The 21,122-nt window shown below is 50.3% G+C and overlaps 1 protein-coding gene across 1 annotated transcript in view; it reads left to right on the forward strand.

The window, feature by feature from the left end:
- Positions 1–18,761, forward strand: part of Bean1 (brain expressed associated with NEDD4 1) — a 32,725-nt gene extending 13,964 nt beyond the window's left edge. The window contains 5 exon segments of the mRNA XM_038313254.1: positions 12,141–12,401; positions 14,475–14,527; positions 14,529–14,583; positions 15,524–15,674; positions 17,455–18,761. Of these exon segments, the coding sequence (XP_038169182.1) occupies positions 12,141–12,401; positions 14,475–14,527; positions 14,529–14,583; positions 15,524–15,674; positions 17,455–17,788 (854 nt within the window). The 3' untranslated portion in view covers positions 17,789–18,761.
- Positions 18,762–21,122: the final 2,361 nt, after the last annotated feature.

The raw sequence follows: 21,122 nt of genomic DNA on the forward strand, positions 1-21,122 counted from the left end.
GTGGTTTGAACTAAGGCTGTAAAAATCTGTCTCTACTACAACATACAGTTGCTCATGTTTCAACTTGGATTTTTTTCTTTCTTGGCTATAGTTTTAAGATTTCTTTCCTTATAGTTGACTGGTGTCTGCATGGCTCAGTGTTCACCCAAAGAACAGTCACAGGTTGTTCTCAAATGCTTCCCGATAGTAAAGCTTACTCACCTTCTCTGCTGATGGCTTTGCAGTGTGAGGCCTAGGGAAAACACTGACTTCTCAGTGAGCTTATATCTCTTTGTGTAGGAGTAAAGGCTGCATCAGCCAAAGAGATCCAGGCTCTATTCTACTGCATCCCAGGCAGAAGTCAACCCCAGGAATCTGGAGGGTCTCTCAGGGTGTGGTGTTTTGAATAGGTATGACACTCATAGACTCGTGTGTTTGAATGCTTGGCAGATAGGGAGTGGCACTGTTAGGAGGCAGGGCCTCAATGGAGTACTGTGCCCTCATTGGAGGAAATGTGTCACTGTGGAGGTGGGCTTTGAGGTCTAATATGCTCAAGCTACACCCAGCATGGGACTCAGTTCACCTCCTGTTGCCTGTAGATCAAGATGTAGAACTCTCAGCTCCTTTCTGAGTGCCATGTCTGCCTGCATGCTGCCATGCTTCTGCCATAAGAATGGACTAATCCTCTGACACTATAAGCCGACCCCAACTGTTTTCCTTTGTAAGAGTTGATGTGGTCATGGTGTCTCTTCACAGCAATAAAAACCCTAAGACATGGGCCATTGAAGCTTCTTCCCCGTTCAGTTACCAGCTAGCCCACTAACCCATTTTTGTAAGACTCAGGGCCACAAGTTGAGGCTTGTGTCGCAGCTAGCCCTGTTTATTCACCGCTGTGACCACTGCTTAACTGATAGCATCCTAAGTAAATTATACTCTCTTTCATTCACAGTAGCAGGGAAGCTGCCAGCGCTCATAGCCTGTGTCATTCAGGCTGACCGAGATGGTGAGGAACTGTGGGAAGCAATCCCAGGCAAGCACTCCACTGAATCTCACTGTTCTTTGCTCATATAGGACTGAAATGGTGTCCTTAGAGCTGTGGCCAGCCTTTGCGGTTGCATTTATGGAGTGTTTATATAAATCTACTTACATGGTCTCGTGCAATTCACAGAAACACCTTCAAACATAATTACCTCATCTGAGCGATGAGGACAGCCAACGTCACTAACCAAGGGTTTTAATGACTGCATTTACCACCTGCAGGACTTCCTCTCCCTAAAGCTTTTGAACCTTTTAATTTTGGGTGGTGGTGGGTATAGGCAATGCCCCCATGCCAAGGTAGTTATTCAGCTCTGAAATAGCAAATAGTGTAGTGGTGATCTACACAGACCCTAAGTCTGACTCACAGAAATAATCAGGATTTTCTTTCTTACTAATAATGATAATTAGCCCAAGGAAGAAGAGGAAAGACCAGTTTCTATTCATGTTGAGTTCAGTTGCAGGCGTATTTCTGAGTGTCCTGGGGGCTAAAGCAGAAAGAGCAGAAAGAATCAGTCATGCAGTTCCGTTGGTCTTTTGTTCTTGCTGCATTTTGTTTTTCTTTCCTTTGTTTGTAACAATGTGTCGCCTAGCCCAGGCTGGCCTTAGACTCACTATGTAGTAGGGAATGGTCTTGAACTGCTTTTCCAGTCTCGGTCTCCTGAATGTTAGCTTCATAGGCATGTGACAAAAATATGTGAGCCAGATTTATTTTTCTGTGTATCAGGTCTTTGGAGAAAACAATGATGTTTATGATACTCATATCCTGAATATGTTTTCCATTGAGTTTCTGTCCTAGCTAGCTTTAATTATCAGCATCACGGAGCTACTCAGTGGTAGAGTACTTGCCTAGGATGCACAGGTCTCTGAGTTTAATCCTCTGCACTGTGAAAAAGAGAGGCAATGTGGAGCCAACTCTAGATAGAGATGGCAGAGGAGAGGGAAGCCCTGGAGGCCAGGGATGCATTAAGCAGGGAAATGAGAGCAGGTGTGGGTTTTAGACAACTGTATCCTTCGCCACAGCTTGGTCTGTAACCACAGCTGGCTCAGAAATAGGGAGTGTGGCCCAGTGGACTTCCAGCCAGTGAATAAATATTTCTGCAAGCCAGAGATAAAATATTACCAAGTGATAAAGATATGGGCTGAGATATATGGAGGAACATCTGAGCCCGTTTTAGTGTGTTTATCTGAGAGGAAGGATGTGTCTCTGAGCTCATGTTTAGAGAATCATTAAGGACTTGTGGGTGGTCACGTATATTTTTCCAGTTATATCTGAACGTAGTGGTTGAAACCTTCTATTTGGCAGCGTAGTGGTCTCTGGTTAACTCTGACTTATAGGCCAGATGGGAGCAGAAGTGAAGTGGGACCAGGAAACTCCAGGATACACCGAGTCTCCCCCTCTGCATGCCAGGATATCTGCTTGGGAATCTCTTGCTGTCCAGTTTGAGAGGTTCATTTCTGTCTGAGTGATAGTTACCATACAAGCCTAGCATGTGTGTGGAATAAGCACTTGGTGAGTATTGGTAAGGAATGCATGAATAGTGGATAGTGCATGGGTAGGTGAGTGGATAGGTATGTGGGTAGACGGATGGTTGGATGGATAAATATGGGTAGATGGGTAGGTAAAAGAATGGGTGAAGGGATGGGTAGATACCTAAATGGATGGTGGACAGATGAACGAGTGGGTGATAGGTGGGCGGGTGGATGAATGATGGATGAGTGGGTGGATAGGTAGAAGATGATTGGTGAATGTGGCTAGGTGGGTGAAGGGATGTGTCTATGGATGGATAGATTGATGAACAGATGGACCGATAAGTGGATTACTAAGTGTATGCTGAGAGGATACCTAGATAATGCCTGAGAGGGTGAATAAGTTGTTAGTTGGGTCAATTAATGGAGAATTGATGAATAAGTAGACAACTTTATACTTCATTCTACCATAATCTGCCCCCACTCCTGACATCACAAACAGATCCTGATATGACAATAGTGGACTTCCTATAGCAGTACATCCCGTTGTCAAAAGAATCCTGAGCAATGACCTTACCTCACCCCTGTGGTCTAAGGCAGCATCCCCACCCCTCCCGGGAGCGCACCCGTCTCCTGGAACTCCTCTAGGACCTAACTCCGTGATTCTGTCCATGCTCCCCCCACCTCTCATTTTGTTCCTCATGTCACCCTTTGTGTCCTCTCTGAGATGTCTCTGAACTGCCCAGCCCTCTGACATCCTTGTGCCAGCCTCTTTAGGGAGCTGAGATGGCACTCAAGACATGGGGGAGGAGATGTAATAGGGTCCAAGTTGACAAGCTCGGTCTTTACACTCTTCCCCGGCCCCCCGCAGGAAGCTGGAATAGAGAAAGATGGTGCATGTGCCATGTTCCCTCCGTCCCTTCTGGCGAGGGCATGGCCACCCTGTCCACTTCTACTGTGAGGGCGGACCTTGCTGAGGCCAAACTTCCCAGGGAAGTGCACCTGTGACAAATGCCTTAAGAATTTTTGTGACAGGAGCCATCAGTCAGATCTGTGTCCTTGCTTCCACCTCTTCTTTTTCTCAGCAGCATCGCTGGGAGAATGGACAGGAAGATGCTCCAAAAAGGCTGAGTCAGCACCTCGGTGCCTCTGTGCCCTCTCCACGGCCCCAAGGTTCAGATAGCTTGGGGGCTCTAAGGAAGATCCTCTGTGCTCATTGAGACCATTGGGCCTCCAAAATGCTGTATTCGGCAAGGATTTAGTAGCAGAGGTCTGCTACAGTGTCCCTGCCAGCCTAAATTCTCCAAACTGGAGCCAATTTTGCCCCAGCGGTCTAGAAAAAGCTTGAATCTCATGACCTCCCTTCATGGTTGTCACCCTCTCTCTGCCCTCTTAACTCCATTCACCTTCCCTTCAGGGAGAGCAGTTCAAGGCAGACAGCAGGTCCAGAGACGAACATGTCCAAAGTCACATAGCCAGTGAGTGTTAGAGCCAGATTAGAACATGTTTCACTACCCCCCCTTACCTACCCATTGTACTCTCTTTTCCTGATATCTTAGTCTATTTGTTGCTAAGAAACAGAATACCTGAGGTTGGTTAGTTGATAAATAAAAGACATTTATTTTGGTTCATGGTTTTGGAGGCATAGAAGGCACTGGTGTTGGCTTCTACTAAGAGCCTTGAGAGGGACAGAAGGAAGGAGGGAAAGAAGGAGGGAGGAAAGGAGAGAGGGGAACGGACAGGAAGGAAGGAAGGAAAGAAAGAAGGAAGGAAGGAAGGAAGAAAGGAAAGGAAGGAAGGAAGGAAAGGAAGGAAGGAAGGAAGGAAGGAAGGAAGGAAGGAAGGAAGGAAGGAAGGAAGGAAGAGGGGGACCTTGGGGTCACATTAATTCTTTTTTTTAAGATTTTATTTATTTATTAATATACAGTATTCTCAGTATTCTGTCTGGATGTATGCCTGCAGGCCAGAAGAGGGCACCAGATCTCATTACAGATGGTTGTGAGCCACCATATGGTTGCTGGGAATTGAACTCAGGACCTCTAGAAGAGTAGGCAGTGCTCTTAACCACTGAGCCATCTGCCATCTCTCCAGCCCTTAATTCTTTCATAATGGTCCTGCAACCTGCTTCCATAAGACCCAGCTTGCCCTAAGACCAACATTAATCCCTCCCCTAGAGTGGTGGTCCATGACCTGTCTCTCTTCCACTGAGCCCCACCCCGTAAAGATCACTACCTCTCACTTCTGTAACTTGGGGGCCCGAACTTCCAGCACATAAAGCTCCCAGGGAAAAGCCACCCAAAACACAGTGCCTGTTCTGTGCCTCGCTGCTTTGTGAGCTGCCGGACCATCCAGAGAAGCTTGGGATCTGGCTTGGATCCCAGACCAGCATACACTTGGAATATGATCTTCAGCATGGTACTTTAGCCCCTGTGATGGCGTGACAATGGCATCCACACAGATCTCTTAGTGCTTTCTGAGTTAGTGTTACTCCCGGCCCATTCCCGGACGATTAACCCAGAAGCACCACATTTGGCTTCTGCTTGACACTCTAGTGGCTTGTGAATCCAGGTACCACCCCAACCCTGTGGGGCCTTAGAATCCCATCTTCATACTAGGACCATACTAAGGATGTCTCCAAAGCTTACTCAAAGGACAGGCAGATGGAGCCAAGAAACTCTGCAGTGGTAGGCTTTGGCACCAAGTCTGTCTTCCTGAGCCGAGGTCTGGGCTCTGCCCTGCGTGGTGTGGGAGACTGTGCTGAGCACCCTGTATCCCTAGATCCATGCTTATGCTGATATTGCCCGCACCCCCCCCCCCAGTACCAGATCCAGCAGGATCTTCCCAAGTGTCCTGCCTCCCATCGCAGTCTGCCTCCCATTCAGCAGTCCAGGGACTCTGAAAAGCTTTGACCATGCCCCTTTTTGCCCTTAGGCAAAGGGAAGTTCTTTATTTGCCTTTTAAGAGCCCTCATGGGCTGGGCGGTGGTGGCACACGCCTTTAATCCCAGCACTCGGGAGGCAGAGGCAGGCGGATCTCTGTGAGTTCGAGACCAGCCTGGTCTACAAGAGCTAGTTCAAGGACAGGCTCCAAAGCCACAGAGAAACCCTGTATCGAAAAACCAAAAAAAAAAAAAAAAAAAAAAAAAAAAAAAAAAAAAAAAAAAAAAGAGCCCTCATGGTCTGGCCCTGCCAGCCTCTCCAAGGTTACTCAGCACCGGTCTCCTCTGCAGCCTATACTCCCCATGTTTCCTCACTTGCATGGACCCTCATCAGGGGCCCCAAGTTCTTCTGCAGTGGAATCTGCCAGACCTGTTTGAAGGCGTAAGTCACAAACAATCCCACACCAGTATGGAAGCTAAAAGATTGTGAGTTCTGGGCCAGCCTGGGCCACACAGTAAGATGCGACATGATATCTTGAAGTAAAATAAAACAAACAAAAACCCCATAAGACCTGATGATCTCTCTTGGATCGATATTCATACTCTGCCTGGCTTACACATGTCTGTGAACCTTATAATTAGACTGGAGAGTTGGGTGAGTGATGGACAGGAGGGTAGGCCAATGGGTGAGTGAGACTGACCCAGACAGAGCAGCTCCTTCATCCTCCTCCAAGGCACACAGGGCTGTGAATCACTGATTGCTCTTGGTACCATTCCGGTGGCTCCTAGGCTTCCTTTCTGAGCTAGTCCTCCCTGGGTAGAGGGAGTGACAGACAGAAAGGGTAAGTGCTCACCCTCCAGAGCTCCAAACTAAGGCTTCTTGGCTCTTGGCTCACAGGTTCCTGAATTGTAAAAAAAAAAAAAAAAAAAAAAAAAAGCAGTTTGACCCCAAGCCCTGGCTCCATCCCTTTGACCAGCCCTGTGCCTCTTAAGTGTACAGAAAGACAACACCTGCCTCTAAGGATCACAGCCCAGATTAAATGAGCTAGACCTTTGTGCAGAGAGTATTTTGCCTGCTTGGTGCATACATAGAAAATGCTCAACCTGGGAAAGCTACAGCACAGCAATTGCAAGTCACCCACGGGTCCCACTCAGTAGTCCAGAATGTCTCCGGGTGTTCTGGAATCAATCCAGAGGTGACCATCCACAGAGCAGTGGCTCATGGCCCAGCCCTGTTCAACTGCTTCTTCTATGTGTATCTGCCTGCTTGGTATCTCACCAGCCATGTTCTGATCACTCAGCCTGAATAAGCCTGGGTCAGCCTGACAACACAGAAAGTAGCCCAGAAGAAGCCAGGCATCATTTCAGGAGAGATTTTCCTTTCACGAGAAACTATGGGCTCCCTGGTATCCATAGACCTTCATCTGAATGTGCAACAAGGGAGCTTTGGCTTCCCATTGATTCAGATCCCCTTCTGTGGTGCTCTGCAACCTTGGGGGGCGGGAATTTTTAATCTCCCGGTGGCTGTTTCCTTACCTCTCACCTAAGGACCTCATCACTGAATTAAATGAGATGGTCTGATGGAGCCACACGGTAGGTCGTCGGGAAACAGCTGCCACTCCTGCTGGCCCTGAGGGATGGTGACCCATTAGGGAATTGTGTACATGGTGAGGTGGTGTTAATGTGGTCATGAGCACATGAAGTTGCCTGGAAAAGAAGTCAGGGGCGGAGACAGAGCTGTCTTCTTCCTCTGTTCTTGCCGCAGCTGGTGCAGGGGACAGGGAGGCAGAGGTTTGAAGGGGGCTGTCATGGTTTTGCTCTGCAGGCAAATTTATCTTCTTGATAAAATGGCCCTGCATTTGGAAATTGTGAGCCTTGCTCCCATAATTTAAAGCAGAACCTCCTCTGTGGGTGATGGTGACTGGGAGATTAATGTCCCAGCCAGCCATGCAAGAGACACTGGCGCCAACTGGCTTTATCTGCAGGCATGGGAGATGATGCCCTCTCCCACCCAACCCATGATGAGCCTGGAGTCCGCAGACAAGGCATGGCTCTCATCTCCTGCCGTAAGGTGGAGGGAGGGACATCTTCAAGGAGCCCCTTGGGGCTGACTCCTTGTGGGCAGTAGGATCTTCATACTGAGCATAGCAGACAGGGCATATCTGCACATGCGTGCTAGCACACACACACACACACACATACACACACACCTCCATCTACAGCAACAGTTTTCTAGTATCGTATACATCTGCTTTAGATCAGGGTGTGACTAATGTGTCCCCAACGTTCCCCATATATGGTTTCAGAACGGGACAGTCTAGAGCCCCACTAGGAGCAAGATTCTTGCCCTCAGCTCTCTGTCCCGCCCGTAGCTTAAGCCCCAGACACCACACTCTCTGCCCTTGACTCTGAATGTGAGAGCAAAAGTATCACCATTGGTTTAGAAGGGACAGCATGGCGTATTGTATCACACTGAATGATTGATGGCTCAAAACTAGATTTCATGACTGGCTCTGGGCAGCTCAAGTCATTGCATGGAGTACCGCGTGGAAAAGGATGCTAAGACTACCAAACAGAGAAGAATCGTGATCGATTAGTAGTGCCTGTCACTGGCACAGACGTGAAGTGGTGGAAAGCATGCTGCGGATTTGCTCTAAGTTGAGGTCAGACAACACAGTTTTAAAATTATCCCTTTGGAGTGGGGGTGGGTGGGTGGAGAGGTGTTTCATCTTTCGTCTGCATCTTGAAGAAAAAGAAAAACAATAGCTGACAGTTAAAATGAGTTGGCACTTTGTCTAAAATGCAAGCTGTTAAACAGAAGAGAAACTGGATTCCAGCCTAAGAGAAAGCAGAGAGCCAACCAAGTCCACCGCAGTTCATTCCGTCATCCTGCGGATACTTAATGAGCATTTATTATGTGCCTGGCCTTTGACCAGGTGCAGATTCAGTGAGTCAGGCAAGGCAGATGGGAAGGAAGTCTGTCTTCAAGGGGCTAACCTACTAGTAAGGGAGCCCCACTACACAATGTCATAATAAATAAGTAAACAAATGAGTGAGATTTGAGAGATCACAATGAGTGACATTTGAAGAACACACATTTTTTATACACTCTGTGGCTGGGTAAAGTCACTCTGCCCTGGCTGTGTGTATGAAGCCCCTAATGTTATAAAATAAGAGGTTCCTTTAGCTTATGGTTTTGACAGTTCCAAGTGCAAATACCATAGGGAAGCCTTAGCCACTCCTTGACGTGGGTGACAGTGGTGGGAACGTGCATTGGTGCACAGATCTCTAATCAGAGCAGAGAGCCCACCAGAAGCTCTCAATCTTCCTGGAGGACATATCCTCAGTGACTAACAGATCCCACATGAGGCCCCACCTCCCAAAGGTAACACCCCTGGATCTCCAAATTTGGCCGTCTCTGAGGGGGTGGGTTTTAAGGGGAACTCTAAAGACCGAGAAAGAAGACGTCTTTGTTCCACCTTTGGGGGTTGTTGTGATATCATTTTGAATATTAATTTGCACAGATGTGTTTTCATTTTCCTGGCATATGCCGAGGAGGAGACAGCTGGGTCATCTGAAATCATGTTTAGTCATTTGGGAAGGACCAGAGTACTTTTAGAAAACAGCCAATAGCGTGTACATGCCTGTGCGCAGTTTATAAGATTCTCATCCCTCTGAAACACTTGGTGTTATCTATCTCACTGGTTAGTCCATCCAAGTGAGTGTGAAGCCCATCTCACTGTGGCTCTGACTTGCACTTCATCATCCTCTCTCTCTCTCTCTCTCTCTCTCTCTCTCTCTCTTCCTTTCTCTCATTTGTCACACAAATTATAATTGGTCTTAATAATAAAAACCTGGAGTCAGATATTAGTGGGTGAAAGCTGAAAGATCAGAGAAGCAGAGCAGCCAGCCGCTAATTCTTACCTCTTTGAAATCCTCAGAAACAAGGGAACAAGATCCTGTCTCTATAAATCCTCAGACTGAATGCTGAGTTCCTGTCTTCACCTGTCTTATATTCCTCTCTCCCCACAGCCATATCATTTCCCATATCCACCTCCCAAGTGCTGGGATTAAAGGTGTGAGCCACCACCACTTGGCTCTGTTTCTCTTCTAGGCTGATTCAGTCTCGTGTAATCCAGGGTGGCCTTGAACTCACAGAGATCCACCTGCCTCTGTCTCCCAAGTGCTGGGATTAAAGGCATGTACCACAATTGCATGACCTCTATGGCTAACTAATGTGGCTAGCTCCGTACTCTGATCTTCAGGCAAGCACAAACAAAATATTACTATACCATTCGTCCATTTGTTTGTTTGTTTTCAAGGGTCTCTCTCTGTCTTAGCCAATGTTCTATTTCTGTGAAGACACACTGTGATCATGGCATCTCTCTCTCTTTCTGTGTCTCTCCCTTCCTAATTTTTTGAGACAGGGTTTCTCTGTGTAACAGTCATAGCTGTCTGGAACTAGCTCTGTGGACCAGGCTGTCCTCAAACTCACAGAGATCTGCCTGCCTCTGCCTCCCAAGTGCTGGGATTAAAGGCATGTGCCACCACCACCCGGCCATGGCAACTCTTATAACGAAAACATTTAGTTGAGGCTGGTTTACAGTTCAGAGGTTTAGTACATTAACCTTGTGGTGGGAAGCATGGTGGTTTGCAGGCAGACACAGTGCTGAGAGGGAGCGAGAGGTTTATATCCAGATCAGCAGGCAGCAAGAAGAGAGAGGAAGAGACACTGGACCTGGCTTGAGCATTAGAAGCCCTGAAACCCACCCCCAGTGACACACCTCCTCAAAGGCCACCCCTACTCCAACAAGGCCATACCTCCTAATCCCTGCCAAGTAGTATGACTCCCTAATGACCAGGCACTCAAATACATGAGCCTATAGGGGCCGTAACAGCAAGCTCTGGGTTTGATTGAGAGAGCCTGCTTTGATAAATGAAGTGGAGGAGTGATAGGAGGTGATTATGGACAACACCCTCGGGTTTCCACATGATCACATGTGCCCACACATACACACACACACAAGAAATGGGGGCCAAGGAGAGGCATGCATGCCCAGCTAGGACCATGGGGTGTCCATCCCACCAGGGGAGATTTTAATACTGAACTTCAGCAATCAAAGTGTATCAGGCACGGATAACAGTGACACACACCCCTACTGATGATGAGCAATACCCTGCAAAGCTCCCAGTGTGAGCCCAAACTGCTGCCCAGTGTGTTCCAGACCCAATTAAGCTACCCAGTTCTTCCCTTACCCACCTGTCCTTGCTGGGGACTGAGTGTAGTGGGGCTTGAGGGTACGTGCTGGGAAGGAATTTGAAGAGAAAAATCAGTCACCGTTGGATGGTAGATGTAGAGACCTTCACATGGATTAAAAGGCTTTTCTGCAGCTACCCAGGCAGGTCACCATTCAAGCTCCACTCGTTTGCCCCCCAAGACAGAAGCCTCGTGCCTCCAAAGCAGCTAAAACCCTCTCTGGATTCACTCAGACCACACACATATTAGGCACCTTTGATATACCTGGCCTGTTGCTGGACGTGAGGACACAACGGGTTCTCAAATGCAAGGCCTGGAAACCTCCTACAGTTCTAGTCAACGGGTGTACCTAACATGGGCCATGGGCAGACAAATGGAAACCCCTCTCAGAACAGGGTCCAGGAACGAACTGACTTCTCATCATGCTTGCCATGCCCCCAAGGTCCAACAAATCTGAGAATCCGTGCCCCACTATTGTCCAGAGGTTGTGGATACACCTCAGGAAAGGTCCCCACCAAGGGCCAGGGATGCTAGAGAGGGACATGGCCTCTGGACGTGGGGGCCACATTTTCAGATCAGCTCAGCCACACACAGTAACTAGTCAGCTATGGGATGGATTCTTTCAGCATTGAGCCCCATCTGCTTTGATAAGAGATACCTCCACCCACCCTCAGTGAGCTGGAGGAATTCAGTGGTGCTCACTAAGATGATGGCTCTCCATGCACCATGTGGCAGGTACCTGTGGCTGCTCTGGCTGATTTATATCCCTCTCTGAGACCCTTGCCCAAGTCCTTATATTCTGCCTTATTAATGCAGTTAATAAAAACTCAGAGGCAAATATTGGGGTGCAACCTGAAGACCAAAAAAGCAAAGAAGTCAGCCACTGGCTCCTATCTTGACCTCAGTCGAAAATGGCGATCCTGCCTCCAGGAATCTCAGAATAAGATTGAGACTGAGAGCTGCCTCTCTAGTTCTGGGATTAAGGGCATGAACCACTACTACCTGGTTTCTGCGGCAAACTAGTGTGGCTACTGAGATTATTGCTACTTGGTCTGCAAGGCTGGCCAGTGTGGTTGTTTTACTTTTCTAATCCTCAGGCAGGCTTTATTTATTAAAATACAAATAAAATGCCACTACACTTACCCCTTCTCAAGACTTCGGTAAAGATGTTTCGACCTGACATCTTTTGGGAAAGAGTCCCAGTCTACTACTAAGATTCTTGGGATTGAGCCTCAGCTCTGTCTTGAGCAGGTCCATTGCCCTATCTGGGTTTTCCTATCTGTGGGCTAGTGGGGCTCCTGGAGCAGAGGTCCAGAAGAAATGAAGGAAGGTAACCTGCACACACCAGAAGCCCCTATAGTGCTCCCCTCCCCCACAGCAGGAGCAACCAAGATGAAAAGCCTGATCCTGACTGTCCTCCACTTATTTAGGGATAAATGACTCCCAGGGTGGCAGGGTTGAATGAGGAAGGTGTGTGGCAGGCCTGGGACCCAGCTCAGTGTCCCTTCTCTCTGTCTGCAGTAGCACGATACAACCGCACCAGCTACTTCTACCCCACCACATTCTCCGAGAGCTCTGAGCACAACCACCTGCTGGTCTCTCCGGTGCTGGTGGCAAGCGCTGTCATAGGTGTGGTCATCACCCTCTCCTGCATTACCATCATCGTGGGAAGCATCAGAAGGGACCGACAGGCCCGGATCCAGCGACACCACCATCGCCACCGCCGCCACCACCATCACCATCACCGCCACCGCCGGCGCCGACACCGAGAATACGAGCAGGGCCAAGGTGAGCTCTGGTCACTGTGACTGACTTACAGAGGTGTCAGGGGGTGGGGGGAGGAGTCTGTCATGGGGTCACAAAAGTATCCTGGTCCACCCGGAAGAGTTCACAGATTTCCACTATCATGTCCTCCATGTCATGAAGAGCCTGTAGTTTATCAAGAGAAGGACTTAGGGAGAGGCTGAAGGCCAGATGGAGAATGTGTCATACTCCTCAGCCACTGTCACTGCTGGTTCATGCTGGCTGACAGAGTTCAGCTGGTATCTGGGTGGAAGGATAGATGGATGGATGGATGGATGGATGGATGGATGGATGGATGGTTGGATGGAGAGATGGATAGAAGGATGGATGGATGGATGGATGGATGGATGGATGGATGGATGGATGGAGAGATGGATAGAAGGATGGATGGATGGATGGATGGATGGATGGAGAGATGGATAGAAGGATGGATGGATGGATGGATGGATGGATGGATGGATGGATGGATAGAAGGATGGATGGATGGATGGATGGATGGATGGATGGATGGATGGACGGACGGACAGACGGATGGATGGATGGATTTGTGAGTAAGCAGGGGTAGTTGGGTAGGTGGATGAATGGAGAGATGGTTGGCGGGTGAGTGGGTATTGGAATGAGTGATTAGCAAAAATGTATCACTGAGAGCCCACAAAGAAAAAAGAACACATTATTTCAGGGTATCTTGTCACACAGTGGAGACTATGGGGCAGAGGGACCAGTCCCCCGAGTGTCCGTCATGTCAGAATGCATGACCTTTTATAGATCATGGCCACTTGGCTGTCTCATTCCTGATGGAGACCACCAATGATCTAAATGAAGCAGAAAGGTCCGATTCTGAGACAGTGTTCCAGGGCAGGAACAAGGCCCACAGGAGTCTGCACAGGAGCAGCCAGGGCCACTACCCAGCGTAAAGCCCACCTGCCCCCAGTTGGGAAGAAAAAGGCAGGCTTGACTCATAGGGTGCAGGCCTCTGGGGGGTTTCTCACTGTAGCTGAAGTGTTGTGTGAGACCTGAGACCTGAAAGGCCTTCCTCATCCAAGGCAAGAGGAGCCTGGGAGCAAGGAAGAGCCAGCTGGGGTGGGCCACCTGTTAGCAGTTAAGGACCATCGGATGCTAACATAGAGGGCCACCTGTCAGCAGGTGAGAGACACCTGAAGCTGACACAGGCCGATGGATAAGATCACCTATGGATGCCTGGAGCTTCCTCTGCATTATCTGATGCAAAATTTTCCTTGGTCTTGAGTTGCTAGCTCTGCTCCCCACCCCTGATTTGCTGATCCAAAATTGAGATTGGAGCAGTTGAGCAATGGACCTGGGATCATCCTCTTGCAAGAGGCAGATTAGAGATGTGAGCCCTGGTCGCTGACCTGGGTGCACTCGAACTGACCCCCGCACACTCCTAAAGGGGTACCTGTGGCCTTAGGGCTAGGTCCAACAGACACTTAGGCGCCAAGGGCCGTTCAGACCTAGATGTTGCTCCTCTGGGAAAGTCTAGAGAGAAGCAAGAAGCTTAGACAGCACTGGGAGGAGTGTCGTCTGTCACAATAGAAGAAAGACGACCAGTTAGTGACATGCTCCAAACTAGCTATGATTAAAAAGAAAAGTCAGCAGGTTTGCAAGGACAGGCAAGGCCCCGAGTTTACGTGGACAGCCAGCCCAGGCTCCAAGTCTCCCCAGGGGCTAAGTTCTCCCTAGCAGACAAGAGTAGAGCCCGGACCAGGCAAACATGACCTATACTCCTATGAGGAGTCCAGGTACCACTTTAACTATCCCTCACCCCAGGATGGTGCTAGGTAGACCCAGTACATCATGCCCTCCTGCTCCTCCCACTCAGCGCCTCCTGCCTCCTCCATGCACCTGGCCTTGCTCCTTCAGCACCCACCCTTTCGATCTTACCCAGCAGCAGTTCTGAAGCTGCCTGGGCCTGGCTCCAAGGCTGCTCACTTCCCTTGGAAAACATCTCCAGCCCTCCTTATTCCCACCAGGAAAGTGACATGGGAAACCCCTTCTTCCTCGCCCTCATAGCCGCGCCTCCAGCCTCAGTCACAGGGCTGACATCCACGAGAGCAGGGCCTGTATGTGGTTCACCCTACCTGCACCCAGACCAAAGAAGGTTTTCCAGAGGCCGTGGAAGAAGTGATCTTCATGAGTCTTTGTGGCAAGGCTTGGAACCAGAGTGAGAACTACAGTTCCAAAGTTAGGGTACTGGGAGCAGGGAGGCGTTGCAAAAGGAGGTGCAGCAACCTCCAACTCTGCAAGTGGCTCTTCCCTGCTGGAGCCCAGAGATTCCTCTGGACAACTCTGGCAGTGCAGGACCCCAGCTCCAGTGCCCAGTGGCCCTGGCCTAGCTTCTGTTCTGCTGTTTGTCTCGTCTCTCCTGGCTCTCTTCTCCTACATGACTCCAAAGCTCCCATATTTCAGCCGACACCCTGAAGGGGAATAAATCTTGGCTCAGCTCCTTTGCACAGCCTGTTATTGGGTTTATTTTTTTCTAGTAGAAAAGTAATATGCACTTATTGTAGAAAACCTTAAAAATATAGGCAATGTGGAGGATAGAATAAAGGTCATGACCTGCCAGATGGGCAGAGCCACCAATAATGAACGGATGTGTCTGCAGTATATTCCTCTGAGTGTCTTCTCGGTCCCCATGAATAATCCCGGAATTGGACCCGTGGCTGTGGTTCCTGATCTAGATTCTTCCATTGCTGTTGGACCAAGAGTAAGGAGAAGTCTGTATGGGGAGTGGGAACTAGTCTCTGGAGTCACGTGTGTGCTGAGCACATGTCTCTTCTCCCACTGTTGGCTTCTAACTTATCAAAGCTTAGCCCATACCACCCCGTGAGTGCCAAGCCCTGGGCTAAGCTGTCATCCATCCTGGAAGCTCGTCAGGATAGGTCCAGCCTTGTCTCCTCCCTGTGACTCAGCTCCCAGAACCCCCCAGTGCCCACCTTCTGGTGGTGTTGCTCATGGTGTTGCTCATGGCAGAGGCAGCAGGGCCTGGTAAAGGGGTGAGGGGTGACGTGGGAACTTCCGAGCCTCAGACTGACTGCTACCGTGAGGGAAGTCCCTAGCGCTGCCTGCGCTTCTGTTCTCTGCAGCTTCTGGTGGTTACATGCACAGCCATTCCAGCCGCAGGATGCCCTACGCCTGTAGCCCTGCTGAGGACTGGCACCCACCCTTGGACATCAGCTCCGATGGCGACGTGGATGTCACAGTGCTCAGGGAGCTGTACCCAGATTCCCCACCAGGGTAAGGAGGCCTCATGGTGTGGGGGAGAAATGGGTTTTCTGAATCAAAAGGTCTCCTATTCATGGAAAGAACCTCGGCTCCCCGTGTGTAAATACAAATGGATTCCAGTGGGCATGGTTACAGCCTCTGCTCTCTGACTAAGAAAGTCCCCTTGAGGATGGACATGACTCAGGAAATGTCACCAGGAGGGACTACAGAGACCAGCTGGGATTCTTCAGGCTGACGGGTGGTGAGGAGGAGAGTCTTGTAGATTTGGGGTAGTCTCATGAAAGTTTCGGAGAGCCCCTCTAAGTCCCTCCAGGGATCTCCCTGGGGGTGAGAATGGTGGGGTGTTCGAGATCATGACTATAGAATCAGTGTCCATTTAGGGGGGAAATATGTAGTGCTTCTATTTGTGACGCCCTGGAATCCATGCCTACCCTGAGATCAGTCTTTCTTAGACATTGCAGGGGCAGCCACAGAGTCCCCAGGCTTGGCTAGCCCCTATCATCTGTTAGGTGTCAATGGTGTGCATGCAACCCTGCCTTTCCAATCCTGTCCCTGCCTTCTGCACCCTTTTTGCCTTAGGCCATCTGGGTCCCAATCTCAGTTATCCCAGTCAGGTAGGCTTTCATCAGGCTACCCCTGTCTGATATGAACCTAGACAGCTCTGACTCACAGAGACCCTCCCCCCCTCCTCACAGACTCCATCCCTGTGCAGCTCCTACATCAATCAGAGTAGCCCCTGTCAGCCCTGTACTTTATATGAGCCACAAGGACAGAGAGACACCCTATAGAGCCCAGTTCCTTCCCCATACAGGCTAAAGCAGGTGAACTCCTTAGGGGACAGGGAGGTGGGCTTGTCCTCGGGGCACACCCTCGGGAGCTATAGGTTTCTGGTCCCACTCTCAACTACGCACAGTGCATTCTCCCCACCAAGAGAAATGCAGTAAATTGGGTGGCCCATCCTACTCTGCACAAGGAAATAGACTGTAGAGAGCCTGAAGGAGTTACATCTACTGCTCCAGGAGACTCAGGGGCAGTGGTAAGGGCAAGGGAGGAGCACAGAAGGAAGCTGGCTGGACACTAAGCCTCTGCTCTTCGAGTGGGGCATCTAGAGGCCCAGATTCCAAGCCCCATGCACTGGGACAGGAATTATCATGGCCAGCCTTCACTAGGGCATCCGGGTGAAGTGACAGTGCGGTCCCCATCATTAGGGCAGAGGGGTCAGAGTCCTGTCACCTCCCACTGCAGACCCTGTGTCATTTCCCTCCCACCAGGGGAGCTAGGAGAAGCAGCAGGTGCTCTGAGCCTACAGCCGTGGTTTCAAGGGCCCCAGGGGCTCCTTCCTAAACCTCAAAGACAGCAGTGAACACATTTCAGGGGGTCCTACCTGGCCCATTCACGGTGCCCAGCCTGGTCCTATCCAGTGGCTGCTCTTGCTCCAAGGAATCTAAAACCCCGAGAGAGAGAGAGAGAGAGAGAGAGAGAGAGAGAGAGAGAGAGAGAGAGAGAGAGAGAGAGAGAGAGAGAGAGAGAGAGAGAGAGAGAGAGAGAGAGAGGTGTGTAGGGACTCGCTTGGGTTCACATGGGATGTGGGGTTAAGTCGACACAGGAGCCATGTCTCAAGGGTGTCAGATTGTCCTCCCTGGGGACAGGTATAGTCTCATAGGAGCCAGCATGTGTGAGGCCGGCCGTTTTCCACAATGAGGGCAGCACCTCAGCACACAGAACAGACTCTTCCACTTGCCCTAAGGTCTTAGGATCCATAACCCTTGAGTGAAAACCTCTTCTCTCACAGCTATGAGGAGTGCGTGGGACCAGGGGCCACTCAGCTATACGTCCCCACGGATGCACCGCCACCTTACTCCTTGACCGGCTCCTGCCCCACGCTGAATGGCGTCCTGGACTCAGGCAACAGCCACAGCCACCATCAGCGGGAGCAGAGGACCCAGGGCCAGAGTGGCCTCCACACTGTCTCCATGGACACGCTGCCACCTTACGAAGCTGTGTGTGGAGCAGGCTCCCCATCTGACCTGCTGCCACTGCCAGGACCAGAACCACAGCCAGCTAACACCCAGGGTTCAACCACCCCAACCCAGGCTCCAACTGCCAGCCCTGAGAGGATTGTGTGAGTGACCCAGCCCATAAGTCCCACTGGTCCTTCAAGGCTACCCTATCTCCTCCGGGCGCACAGGTGCACATACAACTGGCGCACATGCATATACGACTACACACATACACTGGCATATCCTACGTGCACACACGGACACATACCACACGCATAGAGACACCTGCATAGACACAGGTCCCACTACTACAAAACTTACCTGGGAAGGTTTTCTTTAGAGGAAGTGTCCCCCATCTGGTGTCTCTCCCCCAACCCCAGCCTTGCACCTGGTGGTAGTGCCTCTCTGAACAGTGCTGGGCAGAGGTGACGTAGGAAGCCCTACTTTCTTCCCTCTCCCCAGCTTCCTCTAGGCTGTGGCCACAATCTGATTCTCCTGCAGAAACTGCTTGGTCCACCTGCTGCCACAAGCCCTACCCCGGGGGCTTGTCCCACTGGGAGCCGAGATAGGTCCCCGTGAGGCCCCTCTACGCACTGTGCCTATCTTTCAACTCCAGGGCAGAAGAGCCCCAGTGTCACCATCCCGCCACTTACACGGTGGAAAAACAGGTCTGGTGGCTTAGGCATGACCTGGAGGTCCTCACAGCCCATTGAGCCCCTTGCTGTCTCGATGTCCTCAGCTTGGCGGTGCTAGTGGGTTAGCTCAGACACCCACCCCAAAGTACAGGGGGAGGACAGGCCCACGGGCCTGTGTCATGGAGGAAGGTCACGGTTCTTCCCATGCCCATACCAGGACTGGGAGTTCAAGGAAGACAAGGTATGGGTAGTGCTACCCAGACACTACTCTAGGCACAGAATGGCCCAATGCTCAGTCAATGCCCAGCCAGCCCTGGCAGCCTGAGCCTGAGAGCTTTCAAGAGCTTTTCAAGCTGTCATCCAGGGTGGCAACTCATGGCTGGGGACTGATTTGATGAATTCTGGCCTTGTCTCTCTGGGACATATGCACAGACAAAAATAAAAGGAATGTGGACCCCATGGGGAAAAAAAACACCATGCCACTCTGAGAAGACTACTGTCTGCTGCCAGCATCCTGTCGCAGAAGGAGGTATGTGGAGATAGCTGGCTGGAGAAGGTTTCAGATCCTGGCCTGTGAACTCCAGCAAACTCCATCAAAGACTATATAAGGTGACAGAGGTGATCTTTAAAGACCCAGCTTGCCCAAGGTGATGGCTAAGCATCTTTGAGGAGTGTCCTGCTGGCACTGCCGCTGGCAGGGAGCAAGACACCCTGCCTTCCCCACTCCCCACCTTTTGTCTGTCATTTATCCCGAAGCAGCAGACCCACCCCCATTGACCCTCCTCCCACATTTCAACTTTTCCAACGAAGGGCTAAGAAAATTCAGCAGTCCCTTTCTTAAGCAGAGGGTGACAAGAATGGCTATTTTGAATTCTATTTTCTATAGAAATAGTATTTATTCTGATGCAGAGCCGAAAGGGACCCACCCACCGTTCTGTAGCATCCTGTGAGCAGCCTGCTAGAGTCACAGTCTCCACCTGGGAGAGGGAACTGTGTTTACAAGCAGTTCTGCCCACCTTGCTAGCGTTCTGCTTTCTAGGCAGAAATATGTCTGTTGTACTGTATCGCCTTTCAGATGCACCCCAGGGACTAGACGCTTTTTAAGAAATGCAGTCTGTTTCTGTGGCTCTAGAAAGTGCTGGGGGCGGGGGGAGAAAAACCATCCCTGCCTACTCATCATGTCGGAGGGATCTACAGAACAGCTTTTCTCCTTCCTGGATTAGGCTGAATAAGCAGCAATGTATCTTTACTATGTTCAAAATAAATACATCGTATCAACAGAGATGCAGAGAGAAGTAACTTTCAAAGGCGTGCACTGAGGCTCCGGATGGCTGCCAATTGAGAGAAAAGGAACCCCCTAAATGGAAGCAATCTTAAATCTGCCTCTGAATATTGACAGGCCCAGCTGGCTACACCTTGGGTTTGAGCCAGTGAGGCCAGGTTGTGCTCGGGAAGCCAGGGGTGTTTGCATGGTCAGTTTCATAGGAGTTCCTTTTGTGTTCCTCTGCTTTTACTTATTTGTTTTGTTTTGTTTTGTTCTGTTTTGTAACAGGGTTTTGCTATGTAACCCTCTGTAACTCCAAACACTTATCCTGCCAAGAAAAATAGGAAATAGCATTCAGACAGAAATATGCTTTTTGCTCCCCTCTGCAGAAGCACTCCCCTTTCCCATCGCCCTTCAGATGGAGGTTTTGCCTGGTGACCTCTTTACAGTAAGAGCCTGACTTCCTTTCTTGGACATGTTTCCCTTTCACTAATATTTAGGTGCACTAGCATAGGCTGAGCCCCCAAGATCACGCCCGGAAATCGGGGTGTCACCCTGCGGGGGGCGGGCAGTTGTAAGATGGACCCACAGGCTCCTTCTGGAAATTCCATGTCCCTGCTGGAGAAATGTAGGTCTGCCATCCAGCGCTGTCCACACTCAAGCCCACACTGCCACCTGCTGGCTCGCTGCCGCCACTGTTCCTTGTCACAGAGTCTATCCCAGAATGAGGAAACTCCTGCTGTGGGACATGCAAAGCTGTATGCTGAACTTGACACTTGGATCCTGGGTTTGTCTTCTGCCACTGAAACATTCCCTGAGATTGAACCTGTTCACTCCCTTCTAGTGGAGACTCCCTCAGTCCCCATTTCTGGGAATTCCTGTTGGCTATGTTCTTTCTATATGCAAAACACTTTCCCCTCTGTTCCCCGCTCTGTTCTGTATGTTACAATGCTCCACTCTGGGGCTCCTCCTCCTTCATGGTAATGGTTCCAGCCACGTGCGGACTCCCACCCAGACCACCTACCTACACTGACACTCATTCTAAATACATCCACACACTCCATGGGCAGTGGGCATCATGCTCGGGATTGCAGGATCCTACAAGGAGTCCGATTCCTCTCTTTCTAGGAAACAGGCCCTGGGAGAACAGCGAGGTGTCTGGAATCTCCAGGAGATGGGATGTTATGGTCCAGCATCCAGATGGTATGACGGGAGGTAGCAGGACCAGATGCTGGAGCACAGCCATACTGTCCAAAGGACTGGTTAGGGAAGTAGCCTCAGCGCAGTGAAAGGAGGGGAAGGAAGCCTGGGAGGATCTGGGCACCAAGTTCTGTCCCACTAGCGCTCCGAGAGACATGGCACATTATGCCTTGAAGTCACTCATACCTGACTCTCTCAGCAGCACCATTTGGAGGCATCCCCTCACAGAGTTGGTTCCTGTCAAGCAGGCTCTCTGAGCAGAGGAGGACTTCACACCAGGAAGCCACAACTGTTGGCAGGCAAAGCCACACAGTGACTGAGTCATTAAGGATGGACACAGAAAGGGGGAGAACAAGACACT

Source organism: Arvicola amphibius, chromosome 15 (assembly GCF_903992535.2).
Source record: "Arvicola amphibius chromosome 15, mArvAmp1.2, whole genome shotgun sequence".
Lineage (NCBI taxonomy): Eukaryota > Metazoa > Chordata > Mammalia > Rodentia > Cricetidae > Arvicola > Arvicola amphibius.